The sequence below is a fragment of the Anolis carolinensis genome, unplaced genomic scaffold (assembly GCF_035594765.1).
Source record: "Anolis carolinensis isolate JA03-04 unplaced genomic scaffold, rAnoCar3.1.pri scaffold_11, whole genome shotgun sequence".
Classification (NCBI taxonomy): domain Eukaryota; kingdom Metazoa; phylum Chordata; class Lepidosauria; order Squamata; family Dactyloidae; genus Anolis; species Anolis carolinensis.
The window spans coordinates 8,793,549-8,818,739 of NW_026943822.1; the positions used below are offsets into that span (position 1 = coordinate 8,793,549).

Genomic DNA, 25,191 nt, shown 5'->3' on the forward strand with positions numbered 1-25,191 from the left:
GTCTAAACATGAAATCCAAGGTTCAATACCATTGAGCAATAGCCAGTTCAAGTGGTGTCAAACTCCAGTAATTCAACAATATAGATGCTTCTTGGGCTCTAGCACAGCGGGTAAATCACCAGCAGTAATAAGATCTGCCAACCGAAAGATAGCCAGTTTGAAGCCCAGTCGGGATGAGTACTTGACTGTCAAGCCCTGCTTACTGTTTATCTAAGCAGTTTGAAAACAGCTGAGCTGTAAGTAGAGAAGTTAGGTACCATTAATTTAGTGGGGGAGATATTTTACGACACCATAAAATGCTGGTGACTGGTGACCGGAAAGAAGGAGGAAGTCCTGTTGACTCTTCATCATAGAGAATGGAGCAACAGCACCCCCTGTGGTTAAATCCGAGCACAACCTCCAAGGCACAATCACCGAACACAACCTCCAAGGCACCAAAGCTGGACTTCCAAACACAACATACCTTTTTTCTGTGTGTTCTGTTCTGTTCTGTCTGTCCAAAATGGCATTGAATGTTTGTCGTGTATGTGTACTGTGATCCGCCCTGAGTCTCCTTGGGAAATAGGGCGGAATATAAATAAAGTGTTTTATTATTATTATTATTATTATTATTATTATTATTGTATGACACAGCCAACAAGATAGATATGCTGGATTTCGTTTCACAAAATCACAAGTCGAACACTTCCCAAGTGTCTAGGACTGTGTGATGTATTTTCGGATGATGCGTGCAGATCCCAGTAAGGTGGCCTTTTGCAGTTGGCAGATCGTAATTTTGTCAATGTCTATTGTTTCCAAATGCCGGCTGAGATCTTTTGGCACGGCACCCAGTGTGCCCATCACCACCGGGACCACCTGCACTGGTTTCTGCCAGAGACTTTGAAGTTCAATCTTGAGGTCCTGATAGCGGCTGAGTTTTTCCTGTTGTTTTTCGTCAATGCGACTGTCACCTGGGATGGCAACATCAATGATCCAAACCTTGTTCTTTTCCACAACTGTGATGTCTGGTGTGTTGTGTTCCAGAACTTTGTCAGTCTGGATTCGGAAGTCCCACAGTATCTTTGCGTGTTCATTTTCCACAACCTTTGCAGATTTGTGATCCCACCAGTTCTTAACTGCAGGGAGGTGGTACTTGAGGCATAGGTTCCAATGAATCATTTGGGCCACATAGTTGTGCCTCTGTTTGTAGTCTGTCTGTGCAATTTTCTTACAGCAGCTGAGGATATGATCAATGGTTTCATCGGTTTCCTTGCACAGTCTGCACTTTGGGTCATCAGCTGATTTTTCGATCTTGGCCTTGATTGCATTTGTTCTGATGACTTGCTCCTGGGCTGCAAGGATCAGGCCTTCTGTCTCCTTCTTCAGGGTCCCATTCGTGAGCCAGAGCCAGGTCTTCTCCATATCAGCTTTTCCTTCAATTTTGTCAAGGAACTTTCCATGCAGTTTTGTTGTGCCAGCTGTCAGCTCTAGTTTGTAGTGCGGTTTTCTTGTACTGGTTTTTTGTCTGCTGTGCTTTGAGGAGTTTCTGATTTTTGACTTCAATCAAAGCAGGTTCTTCACTTTGTTTTACATATTCTGCCAGGGCATGTTCTTCTTCTTTGACTGCTTGTTTTACTTGCAAGAGTCCTCTGCCCCCTGATCTTCTAGGCAGATACAGCCGGTCAACATCACTGCGAGGGTGCAGGGAATGATGAATGGTCATGAGTTTTCTTGTTTTTCTGTCCAAATTGTCCAGTTCCGCCTGTGTCCAATTTATAATGCCAGCAGTATATCTTATGACAGGTATGGCCCAGGTGTTTATGGCCTTGATGGTGTTGCCTCCATTGAGCTTGCTTTTGAGAATTTTTCTGACCCTTTGTGTGTATTCTTTACTGACCACAGTCTTCACATGTTCATGCTTGATGTTGTCCAGCTGTAATATGCCCAGATATTTATAGGCCTCTGGCTGGTGACACCTTATTGTTTGGCCATTGGGCATATTGATGCCCTCACTTTCAATTATTTTTCCCTTCTTCAATGCCACTGTCGAACATTTGTCCAAACCAAACTCCATGTTGATATCAGTGCTAAAAATTTGGACAGTGTTGGTCAGAGATTGGATTTCAGTTTCCGTTTTCCCATATAGCTTCAGGTCATCCATGTACATCAAATGTGAAATTTTGTGAGAATTCTTAGATGTTTGGTAACCGAGATTTGTTTTTTGTAAGATTGTTGACAGAGGGATCATGGCAATAATGAAAAGCAGAGGGGACAATGAGTCTCCCTGGAAAATTCCTCTCCTGATGTTGACAAGTCCATAACTTTCATTTCCAACAAACAGTTCAGTTTTCCAGTGCTCCATCATGTTTTCAATGAAGGTGCCAATGTTTTTACTAATCCCGATGGCGTCCAGGCACTTGATGATCCAGCTGTGTGGGAGTGAGTCAAAGGCCTTTTTGTAGTCAATTCACGTCATGTGAAGATTAGCTTTTCGGCTCTTACAGTTCTCCAGAATCATTTTGTCAATCAATAACTGGTCTTTTGTGCCCCTGCTTTTCCGTTTGTTGCCTTTCTGTTCATCTGGCAAGATGTTTTTTTCTTCAAGATAGTCTTGAATTCTGTCAGCTATGATGCCAGTCAGTAGTTTAAACATAGTGGGCAGACACGTTATTGGCCTGTAGTTTCCTGGTGCTGCTCCTTTTGCTGGATCCTTTTGTATCAGGTATGTTCTTCCAGTTGTTAGCCATTCACTGATACTTCCTTTCTGCAGCATCTCATTGAATTGTTGGGCCATTTTTCCATGTAAACTAATCAGATGTTTGAGCCAAAATTCATGAAGTTGATCACTACCAGGCGATGTCCAGTTCTTGACTTTTTGCACTCGTTTGCTGATCATTTCAGTTGTTATTTCCATCTGTTCCATTTTGTTCTGTGAGAATTTTCCTTCAAACTCCTTTATCCACCCAGCGTTTTTGTTGTAGTTCTTATTGTTTTCCCAAAGCTCTTTCCAGAACTTCGTTGTTGCCGTTTTCTCTGGCTTTATGGTTACTGTGTCTGTTTTTTGGTTCAGGCTCTGATAGAACCGTCTTTGGTCTGATTGAAACAGTTGATTTTGTCTGTACTGGATGATTCTGGCTTCATACCTTTCAATTTTTCTGGCTGTTGCTGTAATTTGTTCTTTCACAATTTCCAAAGCTTCTTCAATTTTTCTGGTGTTCAGCCAGTACTTTCGGATCAGGTATTGCATGATTTTGTCATTCTTCAGTTTCTTCTCTTTCATATTTTTCAGGTTACTTGCATCTGATCTAAGCTTTTTGATTTTCAACTCTAGCCTGACCTTCCACTTTGGTTTTCCAGTCGATTTTCTTTGGGGCTGCCTTGGTTGTAGGAGCCCAAGCTGTTCTGTTACTATCACTGCTGCACTGTAGGCATACTGGTTTGTTTGTTCAATTGATGTTATTTGGACAGTGGAGAGTACTGCATTCACATCTTTCATGAGAGGCGCCAGGTGTCTCTTGGGCACTGTTTTTAGAGTTGGGAGCCGCTTTCTTATTGCATTTTCTGCAGCATGAGCCATGATCTTATCCTTGAGCTCTTGTTGTCTCGCTGTCAAGGTTCCTGGTGGTTCAACAGGTGTTTCAAGTGCTGGTTCATGAAATTCTTGCAAAAGCTCCACACTTTCTTCTGGTTCAATCTGTTCCACCATTCCAAGTGTTGCTGGAGTCTCTGCTGCTGTCTGTGCTGTGGTCTGATGGTAATTTACTTTGCAAATTTTCTGGATTTCTTCGAGTTCAACTTCACTGAACACTTTGTTTCTGATTATGAATCTTCGTTGGTCAGCCAGTCGGGGTTCTGTTATCTGTGAGTCAGGGTACTCTTGTTTCCACAGTTGATGCATCCTTTTTTGGTAGCCACGCCTTTGAGGTTCAGATTTGTAGTAGCATTTCATAATTGTGCGGTTTTCTGGCATTGTGTATTTCTGCCGCTTCTGTGACTGTTCATTTGGGGTTTGATGATTCCGTAGCCCACTTGTCAATGGATGTCCAGAATCAGCAGCATCCACCGCGGTCCTTTTTATCCTGGGCGACGACCGAGCCAGTATAGACTTCGTTTGGGTTTGTTTCTCCATAATGCTAATGGGTTAGGTGCTCTTAGTTCTGCTCCTCAGCTGAGGCCTCTCAGGCTTGGTTGGACCTACCGGTAGTTACACTACCGCCAGCACAGCCCTCAGTCATCATTGGAGCAGTTAAGCCCCCCCACCACGTCAAGGTGGCACCTGCGGGGGGGATTATTATATTTTAAACTGACTCATAATAATAAAATTATGAAAATAATAATAATAATAATAATAATAATAATAATAATAATTATTATTATTATTATTATTATTATTATTATTATTATTGTATGACACAGCAAACAAGATAGATATGCTGGATTTTGTATCACAAAATCACAAGTCGAACACTTCCCAAGTGTCTAGGACTGTGTGATGTGTTTTCGGATGATGCGTGCAGATCCCAGCAGGGTGGCCTTTTGCAGTTGGCAGATTGTGATTTTGTCAATGTCTATTGTTTCCAAATACTGGCTGAGATCTTTTGGCATGACACCCAGTGTACCCATCACCACCAGGACCACCTGCACTGGTTTCTGCCAGAGACTTTGAAGTTCAATCTTGAGGTCCTGATAGCGGCTGAGTTTTTCCTGTTGTTTTTCGTCAATGTGACTGTCACCTGGGATGGCAACATCAATGATCCAAACCTTTTTCCTTTCCACAACTGTGAGGTCTGGTGTGTTGTGTTCCAGAACTTTGTCAGTCTGGATTCGGAAGACCCACAGTATCTTTGCGTGCTCATTCTCCAATACTTCTGCAAGTTTGTGATCCCACCAGTTCTTTGCTGCTGGGAGGTGGTACTTGAGGCATAAGTTCCAATGAATCATTTGGGCCACATAGTTGTGCCTCTGTTTGTAGTCTGTGCGATTTTCTTACAGCAGCTGAGGATATGATCAATGGTTTCGTCGATTTCCTTGCACAGTCTGCATTTTGGGTCATCAGCTGATTTTTCGATCTTGGCCTTGATTGCCTTTGTCCTGATGGCTTGCTCCTGGGCTGCAAGGATCAGGTCTTCTGTCTCCTTCTTCAGGATCCCATTCGTGAGCCATAGCCAGGTCTTCTCCTTATCAGCTTTTCCTTTAGTTTTGTCAAGGAACTTTCAATGCAGTGTTTTGTTGTGCCAGCTGTCAGCTCTAGTTTGTAGTGTGGCTTTCTTGTACTGATTCTTTGTCTGCTGTGTTTTGAGGAGTTTCTGATTTTTGACTTCAACCAAAGGAGGTTCTTCATTTTGCTTTACATATTCTGCCAGGCTATGTTCTTCTTCTTTGACTGTTTGTTTTACTTGTAAGAGTCCTCTGCCCCCTGATCTTCTAGGCAGATATAGCCGGTCAACATCACTGCGAGGGTGCAGTGAATGATGGTCATGAGTTTTCTTGTTTTTCTGTCCAAATTGTCCAGTTCCATCTGTGTCCAGTTTATGATGCCAGCAGTATATCTTATGACAGGTATGACCCAGGCGTTTATGGCCTTGATGGTGTTGCCTCCATTGAGCTTGCTTTTGAGAATTTTTCTGACCCTTTGTGTGTAATCTTTGCTGACCACAGTTTTCACATGTTCATGCTTGATGTTGTCCAGCTGTAATATGCCCAGATATTTATAGGCCTCTGGTTGGTGACACTTTATTTTTTGGCCATTAGGCATATTTATGCCCTCACTTTCATTATTATTATTATTATTATTATTATTATTATTATTATTATTTTCAGCCGAGAAGAAAAGTGCATGATCAGTATAGGGTGAGCATCCCTTATCTGGGATTCTGAGAGAGTGACACTTCGATGGTTACATGGACACAACTCTGTTTCATTGACACCAAACTATTAATATTATTGGGTGTGAAATTTCCTTCAAGATTTAGTCCAGTTTCCAAGATCCCTTTTTATATATGTACAGTAGAGTCTCACTTATCCAACACTCTCTTATCCAACGTTCTGGATTATCCAACGCATTTTTGTAGTCAATGTTTTCAATATATCGTGATATTTTGGTGCTAAATTCATAAATAGAGTAATTACTACATAGCATTACTGAGTATTGAACTGCTTTTTCTGCCAAATTTGTTGTATAACATGATGTTTTGGTGCTTAATTTATAAAATCATAACCTAATTAAATGTTTAATAGGCTTTTCCTTAATCTCTCCTTATTATCCAACATATTCGCTTATCCAACATTCTGCCGGCCCGTTTATGTTGGATAAGTGAGACTCTATTGTATATACAATACAGTTATTCTAAAATCCAAAATGTTTTCAGTCCTAAGATAATAAATTTTCGGTCCAGGATGGAGCTCCTTCACTCACTTTTGTAATCTTCTTTGCCATCCATAGCTAAGAAGGTTTGAACATTTTGGATGACTAGGTTTCAAGGGAGTCAAGAATATTGCCAGGCCTTGTTCTCCCTTCCCAACTGCTAATGTCTCATCCTTACACCCTTTTTCTTTCCTCTTCCTCTTTTTCAGATCAGTACTGTCATCCAATCTGGCCCCGTATTCTGCCTGCAATAACAACTGTAAATGCCAAACGGATTCCTTCACTCCGGTCTGTGGGGCAGACGGGATCACATACTTATCGGCCTGCTTTGCTGGATGCACAAGCACGGTAAACTATTGGACATACCCTCCAAATGTCCAGATTTAGCTGAGATAGTGCCGGTATCATCCTTGATCATCCCAATTGTTAAAGTAACCCAGTTTCTTTCTCCTCCCCTCACTTTCTCCCGTTGTCCACAATTTACTTCTATTTACTGGGTTCAAAGTATCAAAGTCAACAGGAGTGAGAGGAGGAGGAGAAGGGGCAAAATATTTTATTTTATTTTATGGTTCTCGCAGAAGCAGAGGCAGCAGGAGGACATTTTTGCTCCCTGGCTTCAGGTAGGATTTGGCTAAGATTTGGCTAAGATTTTAAACTGAGTGTGGGCTTGGCTCCTGTGGTCAAAGCCTAACTGTTGTGTGACTGTTGTGTTGAAAGAGAGCCAGGTACTTAAGTTGATTGACAGCAGGCATTGTCCCCTGTTAATTGAGTTTCTGGGAAAGCTTTATTTAGTAAAGACACCTTTACTAACTATCCTTTGCAGTACATACAGGCAACAAAACAACATAAACAAATACACAAAGAGGTGGTTTAGGGCAGTCTGCACATAAAGTGCGTGCATATTACTTAACTGTACAAAGATCCCACTTGGCCACCACACTCACCAAGAGATGCAACAAAAGCAAAACATTCCCATCACATGCACCAGCTGTGGCATGTTCCGCTTTTTCACACAAAAACTAGTCAACTACATCTGCTCCAAATGCAAACAGATGGCTCTGATGGAGCAGAGGATCCAACAGCTCGAGCACCGTATTAAGACCCTTAAGGACATTCAGGCACTCGAGCTCTTCTTAGACACTGCACAACACGCTGCTGTAGATTTGCAGCCTGCATCACACCAACACCACCATGACCATGATCAGGAACCTTATGGGGAGATCAACTCAAAGGTAGACAACCCTCAGGCTTGGAAGGAGGTCACCCATAGAAGGAGACACAGGACCAGGCAGCCTCCGCTGAACTCCTCTGCTCAGCTGGATTTGTCCCTGTTGAACTTCATTTTGTTAGTTTCGGCCCATCTCTCTAGTCTGTCAAGATTTGATATTCTTACACCATTAACATACAATCAGGAAACACATCTTGTGGAGGACCACAGTTTCTTAGATACCACTCAGTGGGCCACCCTTGATCAATGCGCAGGGGATAGCCCTGACGGGGACAGTGCATCACCACATTCACACTTATGTAATCATGCAAATGCTCCATCCCCAATTGTAGACCAGGAGCAACAGGAACATCCTTGGGAGAGTAATGGGCTCTCGGATGTATCTCAATGGATTGTCATTGATGAATGCACTGGGGATGTTGAGGAGGAGGACAACACTTTACACCTACATGATTCACTTCAACAGGAACACTCTTCAGGGGACATACACACTGTCTTGCACAAAAGGGACCCTGTCAATCCTCAAAGGAAACAGGTCTTGGTAGTAGGTGACTCCCTCAGAGGAACGGAAGCCATCATTTCCAGACCGGATGGGATGGCTCGAGAAACATGCTGCCTCCCTGGGGCAAAAATACACCATATCACTCAGAGGCTCAGCAGGCTCCTAAAGCCCCATCACCCTCCCCACCTTATGTTGATTCATGTAGGTACCAATGACACCGCTAGGCATACTTTTCAAAAGATTACAAATGATTTTCGAGCTCTGGGAACAAAGCTAAAACTGTATAATGTACATGTGATCTTTTCATCCCTCCTCCCCGTTGTAGGACATGGCTCTACAAGGGCCGGAAAAATAGTACAGGTCAATAACTGGCTCAGAAAATGGTGTCAAGAGGAGCATTTTGGCTTCCTTGATCATGGTCTACTCTTCCAAGAGGATGGACTACTGGCAAGTGATGGGGTGCATCTCACACAAATAGGAAAACATCTTTTTGCACACAGACTCACAAACCTCATCAGGCGCACTTTAAACTAGATCCACTGGGGGAGGGGAACAACAGCCTGGCGAACACTATATTACCCACAACTACAGGGAACCGCCAAAAGGCTAAACGGAGGGCTGCACAAACACAGCAAGGACCAAGTACAGAGAGCACAATAATCCCAAATAAACAGCTCAAGAGGAGGTCACAGGGGCTTACATGTCTTTACACTAATGCTCAGAGCATGGGAAATAAGCAAGACGAACTCCAACTCTTTGCACAGCACCACACATACGATGTCATAGGCATCACTGAAACCTGGTGGGATGACTCCCATCACTGGAATTTAACCATTGAGGGCTATAACCTCTTTCACAGAAATAGAACAAAGGGGAGAGGAGGGGGAGTAGCTTTATATGTCAAAAACAGTTCAGTTGCAGAAGAAATGCAAGACTGTAATCCGGGTAACCAGCTTGAAAGCATCTGGATAAGAATCAAGGGAACCGGGACTCAAAAAGACCTTGTCGTGGGTGTCTACTACAGACCTCCGAGTCAGGATGAAGGACTTGATGAAGCTTTCTGTCAACAGCTGACCAAACAGGCACAAAGAAGAGATATAGTAGTCATGGGCGATTTCAATTATCCCGATATCTGCTGGAAAACAAACTCGGCCAAGAGTACAAAGTCCAACAAATTCCTCACTTGCCTTGCAGACAATTTTATGGTCCAGAAGGTAGAAGAGGCAACAAGGGGATCAGCAACTCTTGATCTAATCTTAACAAATGTGGAAGACCTGATCAATACAGTTGAAGTGGTTGGATCCTTAGGGGCAAGTGACCATGTGCTCTTACAGTTTGCAATACAAAGGAATGCTGAAACTAAGACAAGTCAAACACGCATTCTGGACTTTAAGAGAGCTGACTTCCAAAAAATGAAGGAATTACTGAGCGGCATTCCATGGACGCCAATATTAAAAAACAAGGGAGTTAAGGATGGATGGGAGTTTTTCAAAAGTGAAATACTCAAGGCGCAAATGCAAACAGTGCCAACAAAGAAGAAAAATAAGACAAATGCAAAGAAGCCAGAATGGATGTCCAAAGAACTTCTAACTGAGCTAAAGCTCAAAAGTGACATGCACAAGAAGTGGAAAAGTGGAGAAATCACCAAAGAAGAATTCAAACGTATACCCAACACCTGTAGGGAAAAGGTTCGCAAGGCTAAAGCGCAAAATGAGCTCAGGCTTGCCAGGGACATTAAAAACAACAAAAAAGGTTTTTTTGCTTACGTTGGTAGAAAAAGGAAGAAAAAGGAGGCGATAGGGCCACTGCAAGGAGAAGATGGGGTGATGGTGACAGGGGATAGGGAAAAGGCAGGACTGCTTAATGCCTTCTTTGCCTCGGTCTTCTCACAAAAAGAAAGCCATCTTCAACCTCAGCAACATGGAATGGACGAAGGATTGGGGGAAATCCAACCCCAAATAGGGAAACAAGTTGTCCAGGAACACCTGGCCACTCTAAACGAATTCAAGTCGCCAGGGCCAGATCAGCTACATCCAAGAGTATTGAAGGAATTAGCGGAAGTTATTTCAGAACCACTGGCAATCATCTTCGAGAGTTCTTGGAGAACAGGAGAAGTCCCAGCAGATTGGAGGAGGGCGAATGTGGTCCCTATCTTCAAGAAGGGAAAAAAGAACGACCCAAACAATTACCGTCCGGTCAGCCTCACATCAATACCAGGCAAGATTCTGGAAAAGATCATTAAGGACGTGGTCTGCAAACACTTAGAAACAAATGCGGTCATTGCTAATAGTCAACACGGATTTACCAAAAACAAGTCATGCCAGACTAATCTGATCTCTTTTTTCGATAGAGTTACGAGTTGGGTCGATACAGGGAATGCTGTGGATGTAGCGTACCTGGATTTCAGTAAGGCCTTCGACAAAGTCCCCCACGACCTTCTGGCAAACAAACTAGTTAAATGTGGGCTAGACAAAACTACGGTTAGGTGGATCTGTAATTGGCTAAGCGAACGAACCCAAAGGGTGCTCGCCAATGCGTCGTCTTCATCATGGAAAGAAGTGACAAGTGGAGTGCCGCAGGGTTCCGTCCTGGGCCCGGTTCTGTTCAACATATTTATTAACGACTTAGACGAAGGGTTAGAAGGCACGATCATCAAGTTTGCAGACGACACAAAACTGGGAGGGATAGCTAACAGTCCAGAAGACAGGAGCAGAATTCAAAACGATCTTGACAGACTAGAGAGATGGGCCGAAACTAACAAAATGAAGTTCAACAGGGACAAATGCAAGATACTTCACTTCAGCAGAAAAAATGGAAATCAAAGATACAGAATGGGGGACGCCTGGCTTGACAGCAGTGTGTGCGAAAAAGACCTTGGAGTCCTCGTGGACAACAAGTTAAACATGAGCCTACAATGTGATGCGGCAGCTAAAAAAACCAATGGGATTTTGGCCTGCATCAATAGGGGAATAGTGTCTAGATCCAGGGAAGTCATGCTCCCCCTCTATTCTGCCTTGGTCAGACCACACCTGGAATACTGTGTCCAATTTTGGGCACCGCAGATGAAGGGAGATGTTGACAAGCTGGAAAGCGTCCAGAGGAGGGCGACTAAAATGATTAAGGGTCTGGAGAACAAGCCCTATGAGGAGAGGCTTAAAGAGCTGGGCATGTTTAGCCTGCAGAAGAGAAGGCTGAGAGGAGACATGATAGCCATGTACAAATACGTGAGGGGAAGTCATAGGGAGGAGGGAGCAAGCTTATTTTCTGCTGCCCTGCAGACTAGGACACGGAACAATGGCTTCAAACTACAGGAAAGGAGATTCCACCTGAACATCAGGAAGAACTTCCTCACTGTGAGGGCTGTTCGGCAGTGGAACTCTCTCCCCCAGACTGTGGTGGAGGCTCCTTCTTTGGAGGCTTTTAACCAGAGGCTGGATGGCCATCTGTCGGGGGTGCTTTGAATGCGATTTCCTGCTTCTTAGCAGGGGGTTGGACTAGATGGCGCGTGAGGTCTCTTCCAACTCTACTATTCTATGATTCTATGATTATATACATAACTGTTACACCCCAAGGCAGCGTGAGCACTCAAAAACCAGACAGGAGTCAATATAACATATAATACCTTTATTAAAGCGAATATAAATCCAGATGAAAATAGTTATAGAGTTTGAGGAGGAAATAGTTCTTTCTGAAAAGTCAATCATGATTCCAGATGGGTAAAAGAAAAGGTCCGATATTATAATCCACAATGAGAACTCGTTAGCTCTCCCAAGCAATCAAAGTCCATAAATTGCAACAAGGAAACAAGGCTGGCAGGAAACAGCGTTCAATCCCCTGGTGATACTTCATAGTGATCAAGGCAACAAAGTTGTCAAAGCGGAGGCAAACTTGAAACAGGAACAAGGAAATAACAACCGGAGTAAGATTAAGGTCTACTCGAGAGTCACGGCTCAGCTCGGCCCGACAGAAACTGGAACTGGAAATACTTGGCTTGGAAACTGGAATGAAGAAACCTCTCTCCAAAAAAGCAACATTGACACCGCAAAGAATCTACAGTGCAAAATGCTTTTATGGATCCTAAACTGAATCCCAAGTAGGGAGAGCTATACTCCCAAAAAGTTCCCATGGGAACTTTAACCGTTATCCCCTTGGGACGCCAGACGTTTATTTCTACGAAGGCCTTGTTTAACACTTCTCTCACAATTCAGAAATTATCTCCAATTAAAATCTGCATTCTCAGGTGAGCTGAGAACATCTGGCCCAGACAAGGGAGGAAGAGTAGGAGACTCCCTTGTAATTAACTGCTCTTCCTGGCTGATTTCTCCAGGCACCTGGAGCTGCAAAGAGTTCTCGGAACTGGATGAAAAGTCATAATAAACCTCATCTGTGTCAGAGTTCAGCTCCTGATCAGGCTCTGAAGCCATGGCTGGCTGGGATATAACAATAACCATGTATGTATATGGTTACATGTATGGGGGGGGGGGGCAAAATCTTGCCCTTCTCAGTAGATTCAGACAAACACAAAGTGCTGCATCCTCTCCTAGTTCATCTGTTCTCCAGTACTAATGTCGGCATTTTAATCACACTCTCATGCTGTTGGCCACATGAGTTCCAGTTTGCTGGCCATTCACATTTTAGTTGTTTGCATTTTAAAACATATGCATTGTTTACAGATGACCTTGAAAGATATATCACTAAGTTTCAGTGAGTTTCAATATTATGACATATTTGCTTTGTTGTGTTAAGAGTTCAAGTTCGTCTTGTTTATCTCCCATGCTCTTGGCCAGTTGTGCGTTCGCCTTGTTCTTGAAAGACTGATGACTTCTCGATACAGTATCTGTGGACAACCCCAAGTTTCTGGTTCTGCTTGCCTTTCTTAGCCCTGGGCTAAGAACATGAGCTTCATCTCTTGCTATTCGCAACATTTCCCCCGATACTGAAACCTTGCTTCCTTCTGACCACGGCTCATGGATTCTGGATGTCTAAAGCTGAATATGATGGAAGATGTTATCGGTCCACATCTGGCTTTGAAACATAGCTTCTCCAATTCTTCTCCTCTTCACCAGCCACAGAATGGCCATTCAAGGGGCTATTTCAGAAAATAGACACCATGGAGATGTGCTAATGCTAGTGTAGGCAATGCAGGATCTTAGCCACTAATTGTTGTGCCTGTAAAAGTCAAAGTCCAGGATGATCGGAGCCCCTGGTGGCACAGCGATTTAAACCACTGAGCTGCTGAACTTGCTGACCGAAAAGTCGGTGGTTCAAATCCGGAGAGCGGGGTGAGCTTCTGCTGTTAGCCCCAGCTTCTGCCAACCTAGCAATTTGAAACTATGCAAATGTGAGTAGATCAATATGTACTGCTTCAGCAGGAAGGTAATGGCGCTCTATGTAGTCATGCCATCCACGTGACCTTTAAGGTGTCTACAGACAACGCCGGCTCTTCAGCTTGGAAATGGAGATGAGCACCAACCCCCAGAGTCAGGCGAAACTAGACTTAATGTCAGGAGGAAACCCTTCCCTTTACCAGGATGATCCATGTTACTGTTAACTGCATGGCACTGCGATGCCAGACCTTCTAAGCTCTGAGTGTCCCCATACCCTGCACATTTTGTTCGTGCAAAATTACATTGGCTTGTAGATCCGTTGTCAGTGTTGTGCCATCTTTGATCACTCCCCCATTTTATGTAGCAGCACCTGATTTCTTCTGTGTGAAATGCACAATGGCAAATATCAAGGAAACTGACAATGGAAGATCGAAGAAGGGCTTTAGCAGATGGGTAGCTCTCCTTTGCAAAGAGCACAGAGCAAGGCGAGTTGGGCAGAAACAGTGAGCGAGAGCGGAGGTCTTTACAGTCTCTTTTTAGTTCTCCTTTTGGAAGCTCATTTCGCTCAAATATCACACCTTCCCCAGCGACATCTCTTTCATCCTCGCTTTCCCTCCCCCTCTATACCTCTTTCATCTGACAGTCAGCAGATCTTGACAACTTGACAAAGGGAATAATTTCTCTTTGTTCTCCAAAATCCTGATATTTGAATGGAAAGGCAGAACTGGTATCCGAATGGTGTGTGTGATGAGTCCTTTTTAAAATTTCTCTTGCAAAGTTGCCATTTCGCTCCCAGGAATTGAAATGGAAGGAATTACTGTCCCGATTTTAAAGTTTTTTTAATACTGGTAGCCAGATTTTGTTCATTTTCATGTTTCCTCATTTCTGTTGAAATTGTCCTAACCTCCCTTGCTTAGTTTCTAACCTCCCTTGCTTAGTTTCCAATATACCTCACAACATCTGAGGATGCCTGCCATTGATGTAGGTGAAAAGTCAGGAGAGAATGCTTCTGTAACATAGCCATACAGCCCGGAAAACTCACAGCACCCCAGTGGTTCCGGCCATGAAAGCCTTTGACAACATAATTGGGTATCCATATCTATCTCTATATTTTAAAACTGGACATTTAACAGTTCACGACAAGTCCCATAATAGCACCTAAAGTGTTTCTGTATATCCCATGATCCTTAAGGGAACAACATCCATGAGTGCAATGCATTCCGAGAATGAACTTCATGTTGTTTCAAGGGAAGAGAGGAAGTTATTGAAGGCACGAAATGAGCACAGTGGTGCTTCTGTGCTGCTCAGACAGAAAGCCTCAGCCGATCCAATTATCCCCAGCCGTTCCAATTCCGTCTTCATCATGCCAACCTGTCTGCCGCTGCTGTTCCCTGTTCCAATGAAATCTTCAAAAGCCCTTGCTTCTCTTCTCATGAGCAAACACTCTCTGTGTGCCTCTTCTTATGGCACCTCTGTGGGCACTTCAGAATTGCATATCTCCATGGCATTTGCATAGAAGCTCAATTTGTTGCTTTTGCAGCTTCCAAAGAACAGCATTGTTCTTAAAATATCTTTCTGTGGCATGTAAGCACAGTGGGGAAAAGCACTGGCAAGGGTCCTTTACAAAGGTTGAACCCACTCTTTGCTATAAACCAACCCTCAGCTTGCCCTGTTTTCTGTTGGATGAGAGATTACTTCCTGGAAACATGGGAGTTGTAGTTTTACAAGGTCTTTAGCCTTCACTGTCTGAGAGCTCTGGTGCTACGACAAACTAAAATTCCCAGGATTCCATAGCATTGAGCCATGGCAATTAAAGTGTTATCAAACTGCTATACCCTGAGTTCCCCACTCATTGCTTTTAAAGAAGGTTTGGGGCTGCTGTGATTTCATGCTTTCAATGATGTTTAGTCCTGTTTTAATACTTACATATTTGTGTATTTTAAGTTGTATTGCAGTGCTTTTAGTTGTGAACCACTTTAAGTCTCTGTATGGAAAAAAAAGAGGAGCCCTCGGTGGCACTGCAGGTTAAACCGCTGAGCTGCTGAACTTGCTGACTGAAAGGTTGGCGTTCGAATCTGGGGAGCGGAGTGAGCTCTTGCTATTAGCCCCAGCTTCTGGCAATCTAGCAGTTCAAAAACATGTAAATGTGAGTAGATCAATAGTCCATGAAGCAGGAAAGGTAACGGCGCTCCATGCAGTCATGCCGGCCACATGATCTTGGAGGTGTCTATGGACGACGCTGGCTCTTTGGATTAAAAATGGAGATGAGCACCAACCCGCAGAGTCGGACATGACTGGACTTAATGTCAGGGCAAAACCTTTACCTCTGAAAAGAAAAGCATGATATAAATAAACATAATAGCAGTGGAACTCTCTGCCCCAGACTGTGGTGAAGGCTCCTTCTTTGGAGGCTTTTAAGCAGAGGCTGGTTGGCCACCTGTTGGGGGTGGTTTGAATGCGATTTCCTGATTCTTGGCAGGGGGATGGACTGGATGGCCCATGAGGTCTCTTCCTACTCTATGATTCTATGATACAATGATGAGAAGCAACTTGAAAAACTTACACGATATGAGGATTTAAAGATTGAACTGCAAAGACTCTGGCACAAGCCAGTAAAGGTGGTTCTCGTAGTGATCAGCACACTGAGTGCAGTGCCTAAAGATCTTGGCCAGCACTTGAAAACAATTGGTGCTGACAAAATCACCATCTGTCAGCTGCAAAAGGCCACCCTACTTGGATCTGCATGCATTATTTGCTGATACACCACATAGTCCTAGACACTTGGGAAGTGTCCAATGTGAGATCCAATACAAAAGACAGCATAGTGATCTTGTTTGCTGTATACGCATCTTGTTGTGTATCAAATAATAATAATACCCCAGACTGACAAAGTTCTGAACACAGCACACCAGACATCACAGTTGTGGAAAAGAAAAAGGTTTGGATCATTGATGTCGCCATCCCAGGTGACAGTCGCATTGACGAAAAACAACAGGAAAAACTCAGCCGCTATCAGGACCTCAAGATTGAACTTCAAAGACTCTGGCAGAAACCAGTGCAGGTGGTCCCGGTGGTGATGGGCACACTGGGTGCCATGCCAAAAGATCTCAGTCGGCATTTGGAAACAATAGACATTGACAAAATTACGATCTGCCAACTGCAAAAGGCCACTCTACTGGGATCTGCACGCATCATCCGAAAATACATCACACAGTCCTAGACACTTGGGAAGTGTTCGACTTTGCTTTTGTGATACGAAATCCAGCAGATCTATCCTGTTTGCTGTGTCATACAATATAATAATAATAATAATAATAATAATAATAATAATAATAATAATAATAATAATAATTCAAAACCATCCTGTGCATTGTGCTGCATGATTTCCTCTTCTGCACTTTGGAGGCTGAGGATTCTCCACTGGGCCACCCTTGGCTTTCTCTTCCAGAATCTCACTGGCTGCGCATGCCTCAGTTCGGTCCCGGCCGAGAATGCCACGGTCGTTCCCGGGAAGTGCCCCAGCCCCGGATGCCAAGAAGCCTTCCTGACATTCCTTTGCGTGATGTGCGTCTGCAGCATGATTGGAGCCATGGCCCAGACGCCCTCCGTCATCATTCTCATCAGGTGAGACGTTCCTCGTGTGTCAGAGAAATGGGAGAGCGTCTATGTGAGGTGGGCTGCATTAGTCCTTCGCAGGAGGATCATTGCTCATCGCAATGGGGAGAGTTGACCACTAAACCCCAATTCTTCCATGGATGTGAAGCCAAGGATATTGGGAATCCTGGCACCAGTTCCAGGCAACTTTTGGCAATGCGCATAAGCACTGTCCCGGCCTCAAACTGGTTTCAGGGCAGTTACACATCCTCATACTAAAACTATTTCCTTCTATGCCAGTTTCACACCAACCTCATTGGTCAGTGTAGATGTGCCCTCCAGCACCTATCTAGGATCAATTTTGCATGACCTGATCTGTTTGCAAACTTTGTGATCCATGTGATGTGTCTTTAGGTTTTCAGTTGTCTTCCCCTCCTAAAACACAAAGATAACAACAGTTTGATCTTTTTTGGTGACTTCTTTTCTAATTTCCCCAACTGGTTCATTTTTTTGAGTTCCTCTTTATGTTTAATTATGGCCATATGGCGCACTTGCCTCCGTTCTTGTGATCCTGTACCCACACTGCCTGACTTGCAATGCCATGAAAGGTGTCCATGAGAAGCTCATTAGCGCTTGATCTGAAGGTGCTGTGTGCCTAACTTCAGAGCAAAATGTTCTGCTTATGATGCTCTTTTATCTCCCCATTGTGGATATGGATCAAAAGCAAACTTTTCTTTCATGTGCAGTGCACCTGGCCGGGGTGGGTGGTACAACACACCATTGACTTGAAGCCACCATTGACTTCTACCACCTTTGAATGTTCTCTGCCTTCCTTGTGAGTTTCCAGGTTTATTTTCCCCATCAAAACACAACCAAGTCCCCAAATCAATCAGTTTAAACCTTCTTTTGGAACAGAAGTGTCAGGAATACTTGCCTATTTCCTTGCCCTTAATCAGAAAGCCAGCTTGATAATTGGAGGCACTTCATTGAGAAGATGGACAGCCACCACAAATGTATTTTTCTTGCTTGAATGTCTCCCCTGTACAGAACAGTGAGCCCAGAGCTGAAGTCTTACGCCTTGGGAGTTCTCTTCCTCCTTCTCCGTTTATTAGGTAAGTGGATCCAAAGACCTTGGCATCTCTCTACCATTGTCTATATTGGAACATGGACCGGTTCATGGTCCCTGAGACTGTTGCGGGTCCAGACTACCGTTTGAAGAAAAACCCATGAACATATCTTATTTGCAGTGTTAAAATAAACATAAAAGATCATTACAATATTTAAAAGAAAGAAGAATTTTAACCAACACAAACTTCCCATTATTTCAATGAGAATTGTTGGCCTGCTTTTGGCTGACGAGAGAGGCAAGTTGTATGTATATATATGTATATATGTATATGTATAGGTATGTGTATGTACACACATACCTATATACATATGTACCTATATACATATATATAAAATACTAGCTGTGCCCGGCCACGCGTTGCTGTGGCGTTGTCTGGTAGTGTTGATGAGAAATTGTTGAGGTAGTGGTGGTATTGAATGTCTGTTGTATGGTTGTCTTTAGGTTTAGTATGCACACTGAAGTGGATTATATGGCAGTGTGGAGTCACGATAATCCAGTTCAAAGCAGATAATATAAGATTCTAAATAAATTATATAGCTGTGTGGAAGGGCCTTGAGTCTACATTGCCATATAATCCAGTTAAAATCTGATAATCTGTGGAAGAGGCCTAAGTGAGGCCTAACTGTGCCTGTCCCCTGGGCTGAGTAGGTTGCTAGGAGACCAAGTGGGTGGAGCTTAGCCTTCAAACTGGCAGCAATTGGATAAAAACTATTATTCCTCTCCCTGTAATTAGGACTTTATTTTTCTTTTCCTTTTTGTTGTATCAACCTAGAGCCGTGAATGATGGGTTGTGTTGTCAAATTTCGAGGTTGGGGGGCCTGTAGTTTTGTTGTTTTGTCCGCTGCCCTGATGCCATCACTCTTTTATATATATATAGATAATTTACAATAATATATAATATTATAATATATTGTATATGCATATAATATTAATAATATTATTTTGTAATGCAATATAATACTAATAATACAATAATAATGATGATGATGTTAATTATATACTATATATATAGAATAAAAATAGAATTTCTAATTTGATATTCTATGGCACCCAAGAAATGGGGGGATGGGGAGTCCCATCCCTGGAGTTGTATTATGAGGCATGTCATATTGCTAAATTAATAGAACTGGAACTGGAAGGGGAAAAAATGGGTGAAATTAGAGAAAGAATTAAATGATTAGAAAAAGGGCTCATTTATGGGAGAAAAATTGATAAAAAGAGCTTAAAAATTAAGAGATGGCCCCCTCCTCTCAACACTGCAGGTTTGGAAGAGATGGCAAAATAAATTACAAATAAATAACATAGATACCTTTCTGCTAGAAACCCTGGAAAACAAAGATAAAACATTTAAGAATTTAATCAGGTCCCTGAAAGAGAATGGAATAAATAAGGTAGGAGACCTCTTGGAACCTAATGGAGATATTAAAAAATGGGATAAGATAAATGACAAATGTGGCTTAAAGTATTGGATAGCTTGGTTAGGCCTGTCACAAAGAGCACATGAAATAAAAAAGAAAGAAACATCAGATGTCCCAATGGATAGAATAATTGGCTGGAAAATAGAAAAAGAGAAAGGCATTATAGGGGAAATATATAAGGAATTAATAACCTTATCCTATAATACAAAACATACTTTAGTAGAGGCCTGGAAACAGGATATAAACTTCAATGAAAACTTAGTACACTCCTGGATTGATAAAACCCAAAAAATTAAACATCTAAGAATAAAAGAAACACAAAAGACAATAATTTCAAAATGGTATAGGACCCCTTATCAACTGGCTCACATTATGAAAAACGTTTCTAACAAATGTTGGCATAAATGCGGGGAGATTGGCATTTTTCCCACATGTGGTGGGACTGCTCTGAAATCCAAAAATACTATAATACTGTTAGAGAAGTAATAGAGGAAATAATAGAGCAAATGCTATATTGGGATAAAGCTCAGTTTTTGTCCCTTAACATAGAGGTAAAGGAGGGGAACAACCAATGGTCAGATATATTAAAATTTATGATAGCCACTATACATGCCACAATTGCCAGAGGGTAGAAAGATAAAACAAGGTGGGACCTAAAAACCTGGTGGTCGTATCTCTCTGAATATTTAATTAATGATTTCATCCATGAAAAGAAAAATAAATATTTGAATATTCAGTTAAGACAAGATTGGCATAGGAAATGGTCTTGTTTAATCGACAAAACAGAAGGAAAAGATAGGCACAGAACTTTAAATCAGACCTTCCAGACAATTAAATCAATGTATTGATTCAAGTAACCCAGATGGGGGTGGGAGGGGGGTGGGAAGAGGGTGGGAAGGGTGGGTGGGATGGGGGGGGGGGTTTAAAGGGGCAATTAATTAAGATATGCGGTAAAGAGAATCACAATTGGAACCTGTATCCCAGCCATAAAGATTGTAAACAGTTTTTATGTTATCTTTTAGATGGCTAAGGTATGCAGTGTATTGTTTTGTTATCTGTATGAAGAAATTAATAATAAAAAATTAAACAAATTATATACTATATATTACATGTAATATTTTTTTTTGCAAATAATTTTTATTGTGATTTTTTACAACCAAACAAAACAAAAACAAAACATTCAGACCTTGACAATAAGACAATACAATAATAACTGTGTGGGAAGAGGGGAGGGGGTGAGAAAAAAAGGGGGGAGGGTAGATGGGTAGACTTCCGATTTTTGTAGTTTTCGATCATTAAATCAGTCATTGCTAATATGTGTTTTATTCTTTAGATAGTCCTCGAATTTAGTCCAGTCAGTAGCTTTCATCGTTATTCCATTACTTTTTTTGATCAGAAAGGAGAGTTGGTCCATGCTCTTAATTTCCAATAGTTTATTCAACCATACTTCTTTTGTCGGTGGTTGTGCAGATTTCCAGAGTCTTGCGATTACGAGTCTTGCTGCGGTGATAAAAAAGGTGAAGAGTTTGTCTGTGTTAGAATCAATTTTGTCCCTGGGATCATATAAACCTAACAAAAGCAATTCTGGTTTTTTAACAAATGTGGTCTTTAAAATCGCATTACTCTCCTCCAGGATCGCAGTCCAGAATCTTTCTAACTTTCTACATTTCCACCACATATGAAAATAGGAACCTGTTTGGGCTTTACACCTCCAGCATTTGTTACTTGTATTTTTATACATAAGACCAACCTTTTTTGGTGTTAAGTACCACCTATGTATGAGTTTAAGCCAGTTCTCTTTCAGGTCTACTGAGTATGTATATTTAATTTTTTTATTCCAAATCGATTCCCATTCATGCATTTGGATAGGTCTTTCTATATTTCTTGCCCATAGTATCATTGCATTCGTTACTATCTCTGTTTCAGTTTCCCAGGACAGTAATTTGTTATACATTATGGTTATATTTTTCTTATCTATCAGGATAAATTTGTCCCAGAATCCCTGTTCTTGCTCAAAACCCACCAGTTTATCTCTTTTGTAGGCTTCTTTGATTTGGAAGTATTGGTACCAAGACACATTTTTATTTATTGCTTGTATTGCTGTTAGTTCCTTCAATTTTGGAGGAACCTTTTTATCGTTTGCTATGATTAACAGTTCTCTATATGTCGGCCAATTCCTCCAACCCAATAACCTTCTATGATCAGCTTCTATTGGAGACAATATATTGATATAGTACAATATAGTAATTTGTCCTGCTCACTTCAAACAACCAGCATGAACGCAGATCAAAGACAGCTGCTATCAGAACCGATCTTTATTGAAGAACACACGACTTGGAAAAGTCGAGAATGACATAATGTTTACATACAAGCAATTTTATCACCTTGGTTGCAACGTAACACCACACGTAAATATCATCACCAAATCCCACCCCCTGTCTCACATTTCTACTATTCCCACACAAACTACTCATTATAATTGTTTAGATTTTCAACCCCGAGTTCCCATGCTCTGCTGCCAGGTGCTTTCCTGAGGCATTCAGGATTGTTTATGTTATGGCTCCAAATCCAGGGCTTGCAAATTCAGCCCTGGGAATTGGTCCCATGACATGGCGCCCCCCTTTTCTTCGTCCTCCTCTTCCGTGCTTCTTCCATCACGACTCTGAAATAAATCAAACAAGAACACTAGGTATCCATTTTGTCCAAAGTACCCATATACTTTTTCAATAAACTGCGATGGAATACTGGATGTATTTTCCCCAAACTTTTTGGCAAGGACAATTGGAAAGTCACTTCGTTTATTACATCCTGTATCCTGAAAGGTCCAATAAATTTGGGGCCTAGTTTCCTTGAAGGTAGCCCCAATTTGATGTTTTGTGTGCTTAACCACACTAAGTCCCCTTTCTCCAGTTTATCGCCTTCCACCCTTTTCCTGTCTGCGAATGTTTTATACTTTTTGTGTGCTTCTTTCAAGGATGCAGTCACCTGACTCCAACATTCGAGCATTTGAGTTTTCCATTTCCCTGCCCCTGTTTCTTCATCCTCTGCCCACCTTGGCAATTGGGGCAGAGGCTGGATTTCATACCCGTAAACTACTTCAAAGGGGGTTTTATTTGTTGCGGAATGTATGGTAGAGTTAAAAGCTAGTTCAGCGAAGGCTAGCCACTTAGACCAATCATTTTGTCTCAGATTAGAGTACATGCGAAGGAACTGCCCCAGCGTCTGTTGAGTACGTTCTACCGCCCCGTTTGTCATGGGGTGAAAAGCAGAACTTAGGCTCCTTTCTGCTCCTAGCATTTCCAAGAATTTTTCCCAGAATTTTGCTGTAAATTGAACACCCCTATCACTGACCACTCTACTGGGACATCCATGAAGTTTGTAAATGTGGTTTATGTATAATTCAGCCAGTTTCTCTGCTGATGGTAGTTTAGCCAGTGCTATAAAGTGGGCCTGCTTAGAGAACAGGTCTAATACTGTCCATATGTAGCGATGCCCCCTGCTAACAGGCAGTTCTCCCACAAAGTCCATGGCTACACATTCCCAAGGCCTGGTAGGTTCTGCTACCGTTTGTAATAGTCCCATTGGTTTCCCTCCTCTCGGTTTATTTTTGGCACAATCATCGCATTGGATAACATAAGTTTTTATGTCCTTTCTCATCCCTGGCCACCAACAGTGTTTTACTATCGCCTTCGTCGTTTTTGTAATCCCCATATGACCAGCGCTCTGGTTATTATGAAAACGATGCAAAATCTTAATCCTCAATATCGTTGGGATATACAGTTTCTTGTTCACAAACCAAAATCCTCCCTTCTGCTCCCCTTTTCCCGCGTTGGATAAGATCCACTGATCTCCTTCATATGACTGCCTCAGTTCCTTTTCCCAACTATCTTCTCCTTCAAATTTGACAGTAGCAATGCTCTCCCTTTGAGCCTGCGCTCTTGTACTGACAGCTAAACCCCATTGCCTTTCAGAAAATAACGTTCCCTCTTTTGCTGTGGTTATGTCCTCGTGCTGAGGCATGCGTGAAAGAGCATCTGCCAAAACATTCTGTTTCCCTTGGAAAAACTTTAATTGGAAATCGAACCTGCTAAAATATTGTGCCCATCTAATTTGTTTGGGGGATAATTTTCGAGGAGACTGTAAGTACTGGAGGTTCTTATGATCAGACCAAATTTCAAAAGGGATTCCACTCCCTTCGAGGAGCATTCCAGCATTCCAAGCATTCCAAGGCTTTTAATATAGCTAATGCTTCCTTTTCCCATATGGGCCAACATTTTTCAGTTTCACTGAATTTCCGAGATAAATATCCGCAAGGCTTTAAGTTCCCATTTTGATCTTTTTGCAATAGTACTGCTCCGTATGCACAATCCGAAGCATCACAATGTATTATGAAAGGGCTTTGAATGTCGGGGTGCTTTAGGACAGGTTCTTCTGTAAAGCGTTCTTTTAGGGTTTCAAAAGCCTTTTGGCATTCTGGCGTCCAGCTCAACTTGGGGCCAGGGGCTTTCACTTTCGCTGTCTCCCCTTTCCCCTTTGTTTTTAAAAGTTCTGTGAGGGGTGCAGTTATCTGTGCAAAGCCTTTTATGAATGATCTATAAAAATTTGCAAATCCTAGGAACGATTGCAATTGTCTCCTGGTTTGAGGCACTCCCCATTCCCTTACGTCCGACACTTTGGATGGGTCCATAGCTAACCCCTCCGGAGATATTCGATACCCCAAAAAGTCAATTTGCGTTTTATTAAATTCACATTTGGAGAGTTTCGCATACAGTTTTGCTTCCCTCAGTTTTTGCAAAACTTCCCTGACTAGTTCAATGTGTTGCTCTTTGTCCTCGCTTACGATAAGGATATCATCCAAAAATATGAATACTCCTCGATATAATAGTGGATGTAAGATTTCGTTTATAAGCTGCATAAAACAAGCGCCTCCATTTTTTAATCCAAAAGGCAAAATTTTATATTCAAAATGGCCGAATGCTCAGGAAAATGCAGTTTTCCAAGTATCCTCGGGTTTGATTCTTAATTTATGATAAGCTTCAATTAAATCAAGTTTGGTAAATATGCTTCCTTTCTTTAACACGGTAATCAGATCCTTTACTAAGGGCATAGGGTATTTATTATCCTTAGTAATTGCATTTAAATTTCGATAGTCAATGCACAGTCTTAAGGAGTTGTCTTTCTTTCTCCTAAATAACACTGGGGCTCCCAAAGGGGAGCTGGACGGCTTAATGAAGCCTCGCGCCAGATTCTTATCAATGTATTTCCTCAATTCCTCCTTCTCCTGGACAGACATGGGATACACTTTTGGTTTTGGTAAGTTTGCTCCTGGGGTTATTTCGATTTCTACTTCTATATTCCTTTTGGGAGGTAATTTACTTGCCTCTTTCTGATTGAACACATCCACAAAGTCCCTGTATTCAGGGGGCAATAGTTCTTGGTCTATTTCCCCCCCCTTCATCTTCCTCGCTCTCCTCCTCTGCTATTTTGCTTATCTCCCATTGTGTTTGTTGCTCTTTAAATGCCAGGCTCTTTCCTCTCCAATCCACTGCGGGGTTTGCCTGTTCAAGCCATGGAATCCCTAGTATGATATTGTATGTGGCAATAGGGGCTATCACAAAGGATATTCTTCCTTCCCATTTGCCAATTTTAC

The 25,191-nt window shown here is 42.2% G+C and overlaps 1 protein-coding gene across 2 annotated transcripts in view; it reads left to right on the plus strand.

Moving 5' to 3' along the window:
* Positions 1–25,191, plus strand: part of slco3a1 (solute carrier organic anion transporter family member 3A1) — a 144,037-nt gene that overhangs the window by 108,943 nt on the left and 9,903 nt on the right. The window contains exons 7-9 of one of the 2 annotated variants that reach the window (XM_062963495.1): positions 6,553–6,691; positions 16,849–17,024; positions 18,042–18,106. In XM_062963495.1, the coding sequence (XP_062819565.1) occupies positions 6,553–6,691; positions 16,849–17,024; positions 18,042–18,106 (380 nt within the window). The remainder of the gene's footprint in view (positions 1–6,552; positions 6,692–16,848; positions 17,025–18,041; positions 18,107–25,191) is intronic. The other variant, XM_062963496.1, reaches the window with a different exon arrangement.